Source organism: Dermochelys coriacea, chromosome 1 (genome assembly GCF_009764565.3).
Source record: "Dermochelys coriacea isolate rDerCor1 chromosome 1, rDerCor1.pri.v4, whole genome shotgun sequence".
NCBI lineage: Eukaryota > Metazoa > Chordata > Testudines > Dermochelyidae > Dermochelys > Dermochelys coriacea.
In genome coordinates this window covers 254,657,662-254,673,132 of record NC_050068.2, presented here as the reverse complement: position 1 = coordinate 254,673,132, position 15,471 = coordinate 254,657,662, and the positions used below count along the sequence as shown (strand labels likewise).

The window sequence follows — 15,471 nt, the reverse complement described above, 5'->3', positions numbered from 1 at the left end:
TGCACAAGTTAAAGTCATATGGGGAACCTGTATTTTGGTACTTCCTGATTTTTCAGTGTAACTTTGCAACCTTACCATACTTTGAATGGTATACTGGTGTAATGGTATACTTTGAATTTTTTGATGAAAATTTCATCATTTGAAACAAGTTCTTAGAATACACAAGATACACTCTCAATAAGGCAAGGGGGCCCTTGAAGACCTTACCTCATTTAATTCACATTACTAGATCATACAGAGTAAGACACGGTTTCTAATGAAGCACTGCCTCATTGAATACGTTCTGTGAGTGTCCATATACACTTGCACATGCAATGTGGTATTTTTCTTTCTGTTCTCTCACATGTGCAAAATGCTAATAAAACAGATCATTAGTTTAAAAGCTTAGTCTATGTTAAAACCCAGTCCACATGTCAAGTCCAGTTTTTAAACCCTTAACTTAGTGAAAATCCATTTTGGTTTGACCAAGAGGCACATCTCCAACATATGGTCTCTGTTTCTGCGTAAACCTTTGAGGTACTAGAGCCATTCAAAACAGGAACTGTAGTTTCTCCTCTTTAACATACCAGCAGAAGTATTTATCATGCTCCATACTAAAAAGGCTTTGACTAATCTTTCAAAACCCCTCACTCTCAGCAGACAAAAGATATAGAAAGTTTCAGCCCAAAAGATGAAAGTTTTACAGAGTTATTGAAAAAAATAAAAAGTTCTTTAGAACAGAAAATGAACATGGGTAGGCAACCTTATGCACAGCAGTTACTACAAGTGCCAAATACAAGACGCTATTCAGGATGTACAAAATGATAAAGTTAACACTGCTGCAGGTACCTGAACAAAAACAAAGTGTTAGAAAATGCTCAGATTAGTTGTGTAACCTTCCTGTGCATTAATACAGTTATTTCACTGAATAAAACAAAGGTCATCACTTACCAAATATATTACTTCATTCAGCAGTTTCCACAATGATATTCTAGATAAACCTAAGAGAAAGTAACATTTTTGATTACATCTTACAGAGCAGCGTTTCCAAAGAGATTTGCTTACTTGTGTCATTATGACGTGCATTTGTGAGCTTCTCACTATACACCCTCTCCCCCAAAACAATACGATAAAGACACTTAAGTACTAAAGGAGGGAGCCAACATTTCACAAGTTTTATTTCACCTCTAACCTCTGTGGTCTTGGGCAATGGGAATAATGTCCACCTACTCCACATAGTGTCATGTGAAAGGCTTGGGAACTAGGTGTCAAGATAGAAACTTTCCTTAACAAGCTGGGGGGAGGGGGATGTCTTAAACCAGCAATTTGTGCAGAATTTTACCTTTCATTTAGAAGAGTTCGGTTTCTAGTTGTTACAGTTTAGATTACCTTCCAAACACGTGCAGCACTATCTTTCTGAGTTCACAGACAAAACCCTGCTCAGTGTTTCCACAGCTAGGTGTCCCAAGTAGCAGCGTGAAATCTACATAGCTGGTTTCTTTCAATACTACTATGCAGAACCCTCCCAGAAGGAGTGAAACTTAAAAGAAGCAGGTCAATTTTACTTTGCTACTGCTGCTTGGAAAGATTATGAGAAGCAGCTTCAAAGGCACTGGAACTATTTACCTGGGAAAAGTGCTCCAAACCAACCAATTACCATGTCAGGCTTAGGAAGGGGTGGAGAACTACCATCCCCCTATATGCTCCTAAACAGTCAGAAGCAACAGTGGGCACCTTGCGGCCCCATCAGGGCAAACCACTGGCAGGCCACCAGACCATTTGTTTACATTTGCACAGCTGCCTGCAGCTCCCAGTGGCAGTGGTTTGCCATTCCTGGCTAATGGGAGCTGCAGGAAGCGACACGAACCTGGCCACCACTTCCTGCAGCTCCCACTGGCCAGGAAAGGCGAACCACAGCCACTGGAAGCTGTGAGCGGCCATGCAAATTTAAACAAATGGTCTGGCGCCCCACCAGCAGTTTGCCCTGACGGGCCACATATGGCCCACGGGCTGCTGATTGCCCACCACTGGTCAGGAAGCTTGGAGACCGAGGTCATGAGGAAAAGAGTTCCTCCTCCTTTCCAGCAAACACAGGAGACTTCAAAATGTATCAGATACCTACTAGCCAAAGACTGATACAAAAGTTGCAGCCCCCAAAACAAGATGCAAGGAACTGCAGTTAGAAAAAATCCTAGCACTTTCTACTACAGCATAAGCGTGGGTTAAGAAGGGAGACTGGAAGGAAAGCGCTCCCACTAAGATTCTCAGCAGGGTACTGTTCCCATGTTGATTACCCCAACTACTAATTTCCTACTTTAAACCTTAGTGCTAAGTGTTATGGTTAGAAGTGCTAAATCTTCCTCGGCACACCTATGAGTTTCCATGTCCAGCAGACACCGGAGGATACCATTGCAGAGATCCTACGAGATGCAGCCAGGATCGACTCCTCCCAACTGGCACCATGGCAGACGATCAATACCTTGAACATCTTCCTGATCCCCCATAATTCATTCATCTTGAGAGGATCTGCCGTAGCGAAGGTACCTCTTAACAAGGCCGACACCACCACCAGACAGCTGGTAAAGAAGTGGATGTTTCTTCCCCAGAAGGCCAGCAATGAACTGGTATACATCTCACACAGGAAGGGTAGCGCCAATGTCCCTCGAATGAGTGATCTGTGTGATGCTGCGGTGATCACTCATGCCTTCCGCCTTCTGACGTGCCCGGACACCATGGTGAGGAAAATCACGGAAAGTGCTATGCAGGATGCCATCAGGACCCTCCTCCAACCAAGATGTCGTCACCTACCTGAGCGGCTCACTGGAAGGCAAATTTGGAAGAGAGGGGGGAGACTTTGCTTCGCTCTGGACTTGTGCCCACGACTGGAGAAGCGTATTGGCTGCCATTGGACGTAGTGCGAGGAACGCCAGGAGCTGGGAGTTCTGGTGCCACAGGTGAAGAACATAGATCATACTATCATCACTCCAAGAGCGAGAACCATGCTGGAGAGGACCCTGAAAGATGCCATCTGCTGCCAATATGTGGAAAACCTGAAACGGAAGCCAGACCAGGGCAAGGTGTTCGAGATGATGTGCAAGTGGGACACCAACAACCACTTCCTCCCAGGGGGCAGCTTCACCTGATTTGCCGACTGGAGGTTCATCCACAGGGCCCAGCTCAGCTACGTCCCGCTGAACGAAGCCGTCCGCCACAGGAATCGGACAAGCAATGCAGGATGTGCAGCTATGCCAACGAGACGCTACCCCATGTCCTGTGCAGCTGCAAGCCCCATTCCAGAGCCTAGCAGCTGTGACACAACGCCATCCAAGATCGCCTGGCCAAATCCCGCCGTCCATGGGGAAGGTTGCCGTAAACTCCACCATCCCCGGAACTAACAGCCAACTGCGACAGGACATCGTCATCACCAACGAGGACTGGAAGAAGATCATCATGATAGGCGTCACAGTGTCCTTTGAGAACAGGACCTCGGCCTTCCACGATGCCAGAGCTCAAAAAGTAGAGAAATATGCCCCTCTGGCTGATACCTTGAGAGCTAAGGATTACCAGATTCAGACACATGCACGGATCATCGGAGCCTTGGGAGCATGGTACCCCAATAATGAGCGAGTGCTGAGAGAATGTGGAATCGGTCAACACTACGCTCGGCTGATGCGGCAACTCATGGTGTCGGACACCATCAGGTGGTTGAGGGACATCTACATAGAACACATCACCGGACATCGGCAATACCAGGAGGATGAGCTGGAATGCCGATGAGAAGTGCAGACAGGAAAGTAACTGAAATGCTTTTCTCATGGATTGTATTTTCTAAAGGGACAACCTACCTAATTCTCAATTACTGAGGGACAATCTCCACTCATTGATATATTTTGCTTTCCACAACCAAATCTCTGTATAACTTTTCCATGAGTGATGTACCCGAGTATTTGGATTCTAATATCTAAACTGTATTGTTAAATCTATTCACCTAAATTTGTGTTATTGCTGATTATGTATTCTATGTATCATGACTTTTAAAAGCTAACTTTGTATTTGTGAATAATCTAAGCACTATACCCAGATGTACACTCTTTTCTCAACCTATGTAGTATATAATTTAACATTAGCTTTAATAAAAAATTTTAAATCTCTTCTTATTAGTTCAGCATCCACCCAGACACACTGTGGGTCATGCTACTTTCCAGGAGAGGAGCATGTCTTGTTTTTGCTGCCCCTCTCAAGAAAATCTATTTCAGTTAATTTAGGTGACTGGTCTGAAGTTTGCTGGGTTTCTGAAACAAGAGACAGTGCATCAACAGCATCATACACTCAGCCAGAAATGCAGTAAGGACCCAACAGTGTGCCCAGTGTTACTATTATTATGGAGAAACAGGACTTCTATTTAAAACCCAGTTTTCAAGCCTCTCTAAAATCTACACACACAGCGAGATCAGCCTGAGAACTGACACAGTATTTCTGGGGACAGGGACAGTGTGCAGTTTGCAGGGCAAACGTGAGGTCAGTTGATCGAAACGTATCTGAGATACAGTCCCTCATCCATATGAGCAGCTTTAAATTGTAAATCTTTTTGTAAACTTTTTTTGGTGCAGAAAGAAAAAAGGAAGGAGTAATCAAACAAAAAAAAAAATCTTATATCCCTGGACTGTGATCTAGTATCCAGCAACAGGCTCAAGCTCCAGAAGTATAGCAAGAAAAATATTGGATGTTCTTTGGTTCTGGAGATGAGCCATTCCTGGATCAATGCTGAAGTGCAGAGGTGCCAATAGCGAACAAGACCACCATCAAAGAACAGTACCAACTAAAAGCAGGCTCATTGAGGAAGTTTGCAGGAGCCAGCCCAGTTAGCAAGCAATCTACCACATTAAAAAAAATAAAACATGTTAGAAGTCTGAAATGCAGAGGCAAGGTAATATTTCTCCCACACAATACCAACCTTAACTCTGTCCCTATAGTAATGCCAAAAAGAACTGGGAACATTACAACACTAACAGAACTTCAAATTGTTATGAGTGTAGAGAAAATTTCAAGTCAGAACTCTTTACTTGTGTACTCCAATGGACCCTCAATATGCTCTGGGCAGCATCACTGCTCTGGAGAGTAGTTGCTGCTGGTAGTCAGAGATCACACTGCAGAAAAAGGTTTAGGGAGGGGCAAGGTACTGAATTAAATGGGACAGAGCCAAGGTTATGCAAGTGGACCTTCACTCTACATTTGCTTGTTTTCCAACATGAGTATTTTGGAAATTAAACTTTTGGCAAGGGAAGTGGCCTGTCCCTCACTACCTAACATCTCTCATACACTACCAAGATGTCTCCCATCTCCACTATGCCAGTGAAGTGAGCTTTCATTGCCTACTTTAAGTTTTCCAAATGAGCACCTTTGTACTTTTTCCAATACTGTCTCTTATGCCTGGGATGAGTTCTTTGTCCTCTTTCAAATTCCTCATTAAATTTTCTTTGCTATGATACCTAAAAAAAAAATTAAAAAACTTGACTATTCTTGTCTTGTACTTAGATTGTAGGCTCTTGGGGGCAGGGGCCTTCTTTTTGTTTAGAATGTGTACAGCGTCTAGTACAATGGAACAACAAGGAGTCCAGTGGCACCTAAAAGATAAGTAGGGTTTTTACCCACGAAAGCTTATGCTCAAATAAATCTGTTCAATGGCACCTAAAGGACTAACAGATTTATTTGAGCATAAGCTTTCGTGGGTAAAAACCCCACTTATCTTTTAGGTGCCACTGGACTCCTTGCTGTTTTTGTGGATACAGACTAACACAGCAACCCCCTGATACTTAGTACAATGGAGTCTAGGTTGATGACTTAGGTTCCCAGGCTCTACCGCTATACCAATATGAACTCCGAGTACCTGCAACCTTGACTTGATGGCAACAAAGGGTTTTAGCTTTTTAAATATGAATTTGTTCTTGTGACAGTCAAGTAAACAAGTGTTTATTGGGTAGCCTTAAAAGTTGGTGTATAAGCTAATGTTAATTTGTGCATTTAAATTACCTGTCCACCTACAAAGTTCTACTGTACTTCCATCCCTTACTCAAGGGGAGATTTATGAAAACACATAGCTTCTTTCAGGCCAATTTCTATTCAGTGAACTGTGCTTCAATAGTAAATATTTCTGTTTAAAGCTAAAGGTAAAAAAATAAACTTGTAGTAACTCAGCAATGCTAAACACATTCTGCAATTGTTTTCTATATAAAAACTGCCATATCTTCATTCCTACGGCTGCAAGTGAGAGCTTCAACAAACAAGTGCAGGGACCTGCCCAACAATATTTGCACAGAGATTGTCTATTAGCTTAATGCAACCACCACAGCTAGTGGTGTGGTTATAAAATAATGAGTTTATTTTCAGGATAAACCAAGTAGGTAGCTGCATTAAGTCAACAGTGACCAAGTTTAAGTAATGAACTATTTGCATACAATTTGTGGTACCTTATTCACATATATTTTGCTGTAACAGCCTATTTAGGAGACAATGCAACTTACTATGGGGAACACTGATAAAAACTGTGACAAGTGTTTAATATTTTACATTACTACTGTATCCCAAAACAATTCTGAATTGATAAAGGATAGCACAAACAGACAAACAAACAAAGAGGAACGATCAAGGAAGAAAAGATTTTCACGTGAAATTGTAAGAGAATAGCTAAAGCAGAGAGAGAGAAAAAAAAGTAATAGCTGCAGAGAAGACTTTCACACCAACTGTTGCAATAAACAAGATTCTGTGGAAGAGTGGAGGGAGGGTCAGCACCAGAGAAGTTGAAAGGGAAGAGAATAAAGCCAGATTCTTGAGCTAGCCTGAAGTCCACAGGGAAATTAAGAACCCAGGCACTTTTAAGCTGGATCCTAAAGTTAATTGAGAACTAGAGGAGGAATCCAAGGCTGCAATGCAGTCCAATTTCTTTCGACTTGCAAACACAGGTAACGCCACTGTGGCATTCATTCACACATTAAAATGTAACAGACTCTCCAGTAAACCAAGGAGTATTGTTTTGAAGCAAAATCCTGCTCCATCCCCTAGAGGTTTTTCCCCCCCTCCATTTTATATTTGGAAATCTCCTAAATCAGATTTTCGGACAAAGAACATGTAAGCAAATTTCCACATAAGTTGTGAGGAGACAGTTTATCATTTCCTCTCTCTTTTGAGTAAGCTCTGGGCGCTTCTGGCCCAGTGTAGGCAGCTGTCAGCTGAAAACAAACTTGAGTGACATTATAACCACTGCCTTCCTAACCGCAGTCCCTTCAGTGGGGACCCTGAAGCCAGAAAGTGGGAACTTCTTGGACAGCAGGAATGACGTGGCAGGAGAGGCAGTGATTTAACCTGGAGCCGCTGCCACAGGCGGCCTGGGCTCCTTCTTTGCCCCCACCCCCTTCTGCTCTTCCACGTTGTGCACAACCTCCGGCTCCAGACACACCAACGCCTCCCTCCCCTGCCAGGGTGCACAGAAGGCCGAGCTCTGCTCTCAGTTACACTTGGCCAAGCCCCGCTTTTTTTTGGGGGGGAGGGGGGGGAAGGGATGTGTCACCTGCAGCTAACGCCCCCAAAGCTGCTGATGCTAACTTCCCGGGGGGGGGTGGGTGTTAAGGAGCGATGTGTGTGTACTACAGCCAGACACATCACACACGCCGCTTCCCTTCTGCATCACGGAGGGCAGCAGAGTCCCCCCTGACGGGCGGCACAACGAGGCCCCAGGGAGAGAGAGACCGAGCAAGAGGAGCCCAGGGGGAAGGTTACCCAGGGAGGGAGGGGGCGGACAGGACTTTCCTTTGTGCCCTCTCCCCCCCCCCCACCCGGCAGGCTCCAGCCAGACCCTCCCCCCACTCTCGCGACACAGCCCCCCCCCCCGGGCTCATGGGACTCCAGCTCCGCTCGCGGCGCGCGAGAACGGGACCCCCCCCCCGCCCGCCCGGGAGCCGCCTCCGCCGCCAGCGCTGCCCAGCCGCTCCCCGGGGACCCGGCGGCCCCGCGCCACTCACCCGCCGCGGGGAAGGGGAAGGCGCCTGCAGCCCGCTCCCTGCCCGGCGCAGACTTTACTCTCCTGCGCCGCGGCTCTGCTGCTCCTGCTGCCGACGTGGCGCCCTACGCGGCCCGCCCCCGTCCGCCTCGCAGAGCCCGCCCTGGCCCGGCCCCCACCGCCCCCCGGAGGGGCCGCGCAGGCGCCGGCTCCCCGCCTGCCTCTGTGTGTGTCGTCCGGGGCCGGGCAGGGGTCCGGCCCTCGTCCCTCAGCTGCTGACTGGCCGGGCAGGGCGATGGGCCCTGGCCCCGCCTCCCATGGCCCTGCTGGGGAAAAGGTCCCGCGGAAGCGGGAGGAGGGAGATCAGCCAAACCCTGAGCTGCCCCCCCGCCCCCCCCAACTCCTGCTCTCGAAGTGCTGTGGTGTGTGGATAAGAAGCACAGTCCCCCACCCTGGGGCCAGCTCTGTAACTTCCTAAGGCCTGGGCTACACCTGATTGCTGGGCTCTACCCTACGAAGTGACCTGGGCTGAATTACAGCGTTCAGGGCTGTGAAAAATGTCACGCCCCTGACAGTGGAATTAAGTCGACCGAAGAGCCCCGGTGTCCGACCGCACGTTAAGTCGACAGGAGAATTCTTCCCTCCACCTAGCTACCTCCTGAAGGAGAGGTGGGTTTACTACAATGAATGACGAAAGAGCCTCTCCCATCCATTCCTGTGGCACAGCTGCAGCTCTCACATTTCTAGTGTAGACATAGCTTAAAATGTAGAAAGAAAAGGAGGACTTGTGGCACCTTAGAGACTAACAAATGTATTTGCGCATAAGCTTTCGTGAGCTACAGCTCGCTTCATCCAATGAATAAATAAATTTGTTAGTCTCTAAGGTGCCACAAGTCCTCCTTTTCTTTTTGCGAATACAGACTAACACGGCTGCTACTCTGAAACTTAACATGTAGGTGGACCTAGATACATCACTCAGGGCTGATAAGAATTTCACTCCCTGCCTGAGGTAATTAGATCAACCTAATCCCCACTCTAGACAGAGCTAGGTGAACAGAAGAATAATTCTATCGACCATGCTACCTACCACCTCTTGATGGCACAGATTTAATAATTTTATTAAGATGATGTTGAAGTAAAAAGAAAACGGTACAGAGTTTAAGCATAGAGGTTTCTGGTTATCAGGTAATAAGGTACAGATTATCAAGGAGTGCAAAATTCGGTTTAGGAATGGGTGGCATAAGGAATACATAATCTGCAATCTCCCCGATTGGGGGTAAAAGGTTAACGGGTCAAAGTACAGACATTGAGATATGGGGGTATGTTGTTCATATAATGGCTATGTTCAGGTGTGGAGTATAATGAGTGGATACGATGATGAGGATGGATTTACCCTCATTTGGTGGTATTTAATGTTCAGTGAGTGTATGGTTCCAGTTCATATGGTCCAATGGAAAAAGTCTCTCAGTCCCTTTCCCATAGTTGATGCACAAAGTCATACCAGCTCACACTCCTGGTACTGTCGGTGGCTGGTAATGTGTTCGATTTAGATGTCTCTGGACCATCAGATGGTGTCTGAGACCATTAGGCATCACATGAGCCATTTGTAGCGTCGACTGATCCCACAGGTCCGCAGCACTACTACAGTGACAGAAAACCCCCTTCCATTGCTGTAGTAAGTGTCCCCACCGCAACAGCATAGCTGCAGCACTTCAACCGTGTCACTGTGTAGACATAAGCTGTGTCTACACTCATAAATTTCACCGCAAAAAGAAAACCACCTCCACGAGAGGCATACAGCTCTTACCACCAGTGATGCTTTTGCAGTGATGTGCAAGTGAAGACACATTCTTCCTGTTTACACAGCTTTTAGCCTCCGGAGGATATTCCACAGTGCCTAGGTGACCAGTCTGGCCAGCAACTCTGCTGCTCTGATGCCAGGTAAACAGACAGCCACCCCTCCCCCTGTAAAGCCCCGGGAACTTTGAAACTCCCCTTCCTGTTTTCTTGGAAAGTGCTCACTTATCTGGTCAGGTGACAATGCCTGCTCCACGGAGCAAATGATCCCCCGCTAGGAGCAATGCTGAGCTACTGGATCTTATCAGTGTTTGGGGAGAGGAGGCTGTGCAGGGACCCAGGATGCCTCACGATCATCCGCCCTCCCGCTTCCCATAAGACTCATCGTCAAACTGGATAGAGCTGCACTGTAGGATAGCTGCCCTAGAGCACTGCTCTCATCCACGATAGAAGTGCTGCTAATGTAAACGTTTTCTGACACCTGAGGAATTAATCCTGAAGGACGAGCCATCACTCTCACAGATCTTGGGAGACAGACCAGTCCTTGCTTACAGACAGTCCCCCAATCTGAAGCAAATACTCACCAGCAACCACACACCACACAACAGAACCACTAACCCAGGAACCTATCCTTGCAACAAAGCCCGTTGCCAACTCTGTCCACATATCTATTCAGGGGATACCATCATAGGGCCTAATCACATCAGCCACACTATCAGAGGCTCGTTCACCTGCGCATCTACCAATGTGATATATGCCATCATGTGCCAGCAATGCCCCTCTGCCATGTACATTGGCCAAACTGGACAGTCTCTACGTAAAAGAATGAATGGACATAAATCAGACGTCAAGAATTATAACATTCAAAAACCAGTTGGAGAACACTTCAATCTCTCTGGTCACTCGATCACAGATCTTAGAGTGGCTATACTTCAACAAAAAAGCTTCAAAAACAGACTCCAACGAGAGACTGCTGAATTGGAATTAATTTGCAAACTGGATACAATTAACTTAGGCTTGAATAGAGACTGGGAATGGATGAGTCATTACACAAAGTAAAACTATTTCCCCATGGTATTTCTCCCTCCCACCCCACCCCCCACTGTTCCTCTGATATTCTTGGTTTCAGAGTAGCAGCCGTGTTAGTCTGTATTCGCAAAAAGAAAAGGAGTACCGGTGGCACCTTAGAGACTAACAAATTTATTAGAGCATAAGCTTTCGTGAGCTACAGCTCACTTCATCGGATGCATTGATGAAGTGAGCTGTAGCTCACGAAAGCTTATGCTCTAATAAATTTGTTAGTCTCTAAGGTGCCACCGGTACTCCTTTTCTTTCTGATATTCTTGTTAACTGCTGGAATTAGCCTACCTTGCTTGTCACCATGAAAGGTTTTCCTCCTTTCCCCCCCCCCCCGCTGCTGCTGATGGCTTATCTTAAGTGATCACTCTCCTTACAGTGTGTATGATAAACCCATTGTTTCATGTTCTCTGTGTGTGTGTATATAAATCTCTCCTCTGTTTTTTCCACCAAATGCATCCGATGAAGTGAGCTGTAGCTCACGAAAGCTTATGCTCTAATAAATTTGTTAGTCTCTAAGGTGCCACCGGTACTCCTTTTCTTTTTGCGAATACAGACTAACACGGCTGCTACTCTGAAACCTGAGGAATTAAGTGAGTACACAAACCAGCACTTTACTTTCACTGGTTCTCTAACACCAGTGAAACTTAGAGTGCAAAACCTCTCATACCCTGAGTGACATAGTTATACCGACCTAACCCACTGTGTAGACAGCACCTCCCATCAACATAGCTGCTCCCTCTCAGGAAGACGGATTAACTATGTGGATGGGAGAAGTCTTTCATCAGTGTAGCAGCATCTTTATTAAAGCACTACAGTGGAATAGCTGTGCCACTGTAGTGCTCTACGTGAAGACAAGCCCTTAGTATATTGCTTGTGTATGTGCACACTTGGCTCCTAGCATCGGTGCTGCACGTACTCACCAGGAATACTTGTGTCAATGCCCGGTGCGGTGCACCATGGGTACATATCCCAGTGTGCAACCTGTGACCGTCCAGCGCCATGTCTTTTGGGAACTTTTGGCACTGCATGGTCGGGGAGAAAGAAGTCACACAAAGGTGACTGATAGCAAGGGGTCAACTTCCCAGCGTGCAATTATCTCCATCCCATAATATCATCTATATCCCATAATTTTTGCACCTTTTTAAAAAATCCCATGAACCTGCACGGCCCTTCTTGCTGTTTGCCATCTCTGACAGAAGTATGGAGTCTGCACAGCCCTGCATTATTGTCATGAATGTTGGAAGCACAGGATGCACTATCCTTCAGTATTTGCAGAGCTGCAAGAAGAACGAAATCAGCATGAAACATGACAATTTCTTGGAGGACAGATTGCTGCAGGACATAGCAAGGACAAATTCAAGGCTGTTGGTGGCATTCACAGAGTTGTTGCAGATGGTGGAGTTCTGGTTCTGGGCCCAAGACACGAGCAGGGACAACATCAGAATGCAGGTTTGGGCTGATGAGCAGTGGCTCCAGAACTTTTCGATGTGCAAGGCCACATTCCTGGATCTGTGTGCTGAGCTTGCCCTGTCCAGCACAGGGATACCAGAAGAAGAGCTGCAGTGAAAATGAAGAAGTGAGTGGTGATCGCACTGTGGAAACTTGCAACGCTGGATTGCTACTGGTTAGTGAGAAATCATTTTGGAGTTGGAAAATCCACTGCGGAGGCTGTTGTCATGCAAATGTGCAGGGCCCTTAATGTCTCCTGTTACCCAGGACTGTGACTTTCAGCAATGTGCAGGACATAATGGACGGATGTGAAGCAGTGGGGTTCCTGAACTATGGTGGAGCAATAGACAGTACACATAGCCCTATTTTGGCACCAGACCACTTTGCCACAGAGTACATCAACAGAAAGAGCAATTTTTCTACGCAAGCATTGGTGAATCACCCGGGACACTTTGCTGACACTAGTGTGGATTGGACAGGGAAGGTACATGATGCTCTCATCTTTAAGAACACAGGGCTGTTCAGAAATCTAAAAGTAGGGTCTTTCTTTCCCAACCAGTGGATTACCATTGGTGATGCTGAAATGCCCCTTTCTCCTCTGGCTCATGAAGCTGTACACTGGCCACCTTGACAGCACCAAGGAAGGATTCAACTACTGGCTCAGCAGGTGCAGAATGACAGTTGAATGTGTTTTCAGTAGATGCTGGCGATGTTTACTCACAAGATTGAATCTCAGTGAAAAAAAAATCTCAATGGTTATAGTTGCCTGCTGTGTCCTGCAAAATATCAGTGAAGCAAAGGGGGAAAAGTTGCTGACAGGGTGGAATGCAGAGGTGAAGCAGCTGTATGTTGTGTTTGAACAAGGCAACACACAGCAATTAGAAGAGCTCAATGCAGAGCTATCCGACTCAGAGAAGCTTTGAAAGAGCACTTTAACAGTGACCCACAATAATGCATTGCGGTATACTGTGCTCTACCTGGCCCTGCTGTTTTGGGGCCTGTTAGGAATTCTGTGGTGCTTGGTGCACATCAGTGAATATAGCACTGTCAATGCACCTATTAATTTTATGGTGTTTAGTGTACATTTGTAATTATTTCACTGTGTGTCACTGATCCTATGAGTTGTGTCACACTGTACAACAACAAGTAAGTGGGTGCTCTCAGAGCTGCTAGGCATTCTGCAGCACATATTGTGAATTATTGAAGATGAATTATTTTCCAAATAATAGAATTTTATTCAGTAACAAAACCAGAGCAAAGAAAAATCTATGCAATTTAAAAGCACATTAATATATTATTTTTTAATGTATTTTACAGAATTTAGCAAGGAGAAAGAACATTTATGTCCCTTTTACCTGCACATAAAGCAACCATGGCTCTGATAGGTCAGTGTTTGTGAAGCTGTGGTTGGTCCTTAATGCCCCCCAGTGTGGAGGTGGAGGTTGAGGTAGGGGTAGGCATGTGGCCCCTAATGCCACATGGAATGTTGAGGAAGGATACAGGGAGGTGCTGTATTGGAGTTCTCCACGCACTGCACAGGGAGGTGAACCCATGATTGTTGAACCTGGAGGTCCACAAGAGTCTGCACCATCTACATTTGCTGCCAAAGAAGCCCCATTATGTCCTGGTGCAGCTCCCTTTCCTTTTCCTGTGGGGACTCCTGGGTCTTATTCCGGTCTTCTCTTTCCTTTTCTAGGCCGTTTGCAATATTCACCCTCCAGGCCCTTTGCTCATGGTCTGATGCAGCACTCGCTTGCAGGATCTCGCTGAACATGTCATCCCAAGTCCTCTTGTTTGTCCTCCTTTCCTGGCTCAGGTGTTCCATGGGTGTGTACAGCAGACCCTTCAAGGCTGCAACAGCAGCAGCTACAGATAAAACACACAGAGATAGCATTGACACTTCAATTTTGGAGTGCTTGTGTACAGCACCACTCACAGCACCAGGCATGGTGAGTATGGCCTTCCGGCGGGAGGGTAATGAGGAGGAAATTCCTCAGTTGCATGAAGTTTTGAGTATAAGGCAATGGTCCTGAACACTGGCACCATTTTCCACTGGTAGTGGTGATTTTAGCTGTTATCTCACTCATGATGGTGGCAAAGACACAGAGCACAGCTGCTGCTGGTGTCCGAAGTCTTCCTGGCCCATATGCTGCTAGCCTGTGTATTGCAGTGGTGCCTGCTGAAGTTATTGCTGACTGGCCTGGGAAAGTGTCCTACCGTGGAGGAAGAAACAAGGCTGCCACCCTAGAAACTTTCACAAGAGGGTTGCAGAGTAGCTCCATGAAAGTTTCATTGAGATCTCTCAGGAGGACTCAAAGGACACCACTGCATACACAAACAACCTGCTCTGCATAGCCCAACCTGCCTGACTCTACTGAGAATGAAAAGAAGTTACCAACTCTACCTCTCTCTGTTGTACCACTACAGCTTCTAGTCTGAGTAAATTAATGAAAAGTCAATAGCTGTGTCCTGCTAAGTTGGGGGTGCCAATCAGTGCATTGTTGTAGTGGGAAATACAATTACACGCTTACCTGGAGTTCCTTCCTCTGCATCGCACTTTCCTGAGCTTGACTTTGCTGAGACTGCGGTGGCGTCTCAAACGGGTCCTTCCTTGTGGCATAGCTGGATCCTGACTGCATGCCCCCATCTTCCTCCTCCACGTTCTCGCTGTTCATGCCAAGGGCCTGTGACCCAGGTATTCATGGTGGTGTGCAGGGTGGTGGTGAGGTCTCCACCAAGTATGGCATGCAGCTGTTTGTTACAGTGTCAAGGCTGCAGCTCTGCACAGGATCAATTGTTTGATTCCCTGGCCTTCCACATGTCTGATGCGGTTCCTTCACTTTCATGTGGCAGTGCTGGTGATCCCTGTTGTATCCCTTCTCCTGCATCCCCGCCTGCAAGCTGCTTGTAGATGTCCACGTGTCTATGGCTGGTCCGTAGAGCTGGCTGCACAGCCTCTTCTCTCCACAAGCTCAGGAGATCCAATATCTCCCGACTACTCCAAGCTGGAGCATGTCTGGAGCATGTTGCTGGCATGGTCCACTAGACAGTTGTGCACAACAATGAAGAGCTGCTAGGTGTGCTTGCCAAGGTAGATAATCAGGAAAAGGCATTTCAAACATGTGTGGTGTTTTAAAGGGGTCTTCTGATCTCTGTGAACCCTGGGCAGTGGA

General features: G+C 46.5%; 1 protein-coding gene across 3 annotated transcripts in view; it reads right to left on the bottom strand.

Annotated features, from left to right (window-relative positions):
- The window catches only part of TMEM263 (transmembrane protein 263), a 31,241-nt gene extending 23,114 nt beyond the window's left edge, over window positions 1–8,127 (bottom strand). For 2 of the 3 annotated variants that reach the window (XM_038386921.2, XM_038386920.2), the window contains exons 1-2: window positions 7,995–8,127; window positions 931–980 (exon numbers count right to left, since the gene is read on the bottom strand). Coding sequence is in view for 1 of the 3 variants with exons in the window: in XM_043519760.1 (XP_043375695.1) it covers window positions 931–980; window positions 2,788–2,944 (207 nt within the window). In the remaining 2 variants the exon portion in view is untranslated. Of the gene's footprint in view, window positions 1–930; window positions 981–2,787; window positions 3,414–7,994 lie in introns of all 3 variants that reach the window. The other variant, XM_043519760.1, reaches the window with a different exon arrangement.
- Between the last annotated feature and the right edge of the window lie 7,344 nt (window positions 8,128–15,471).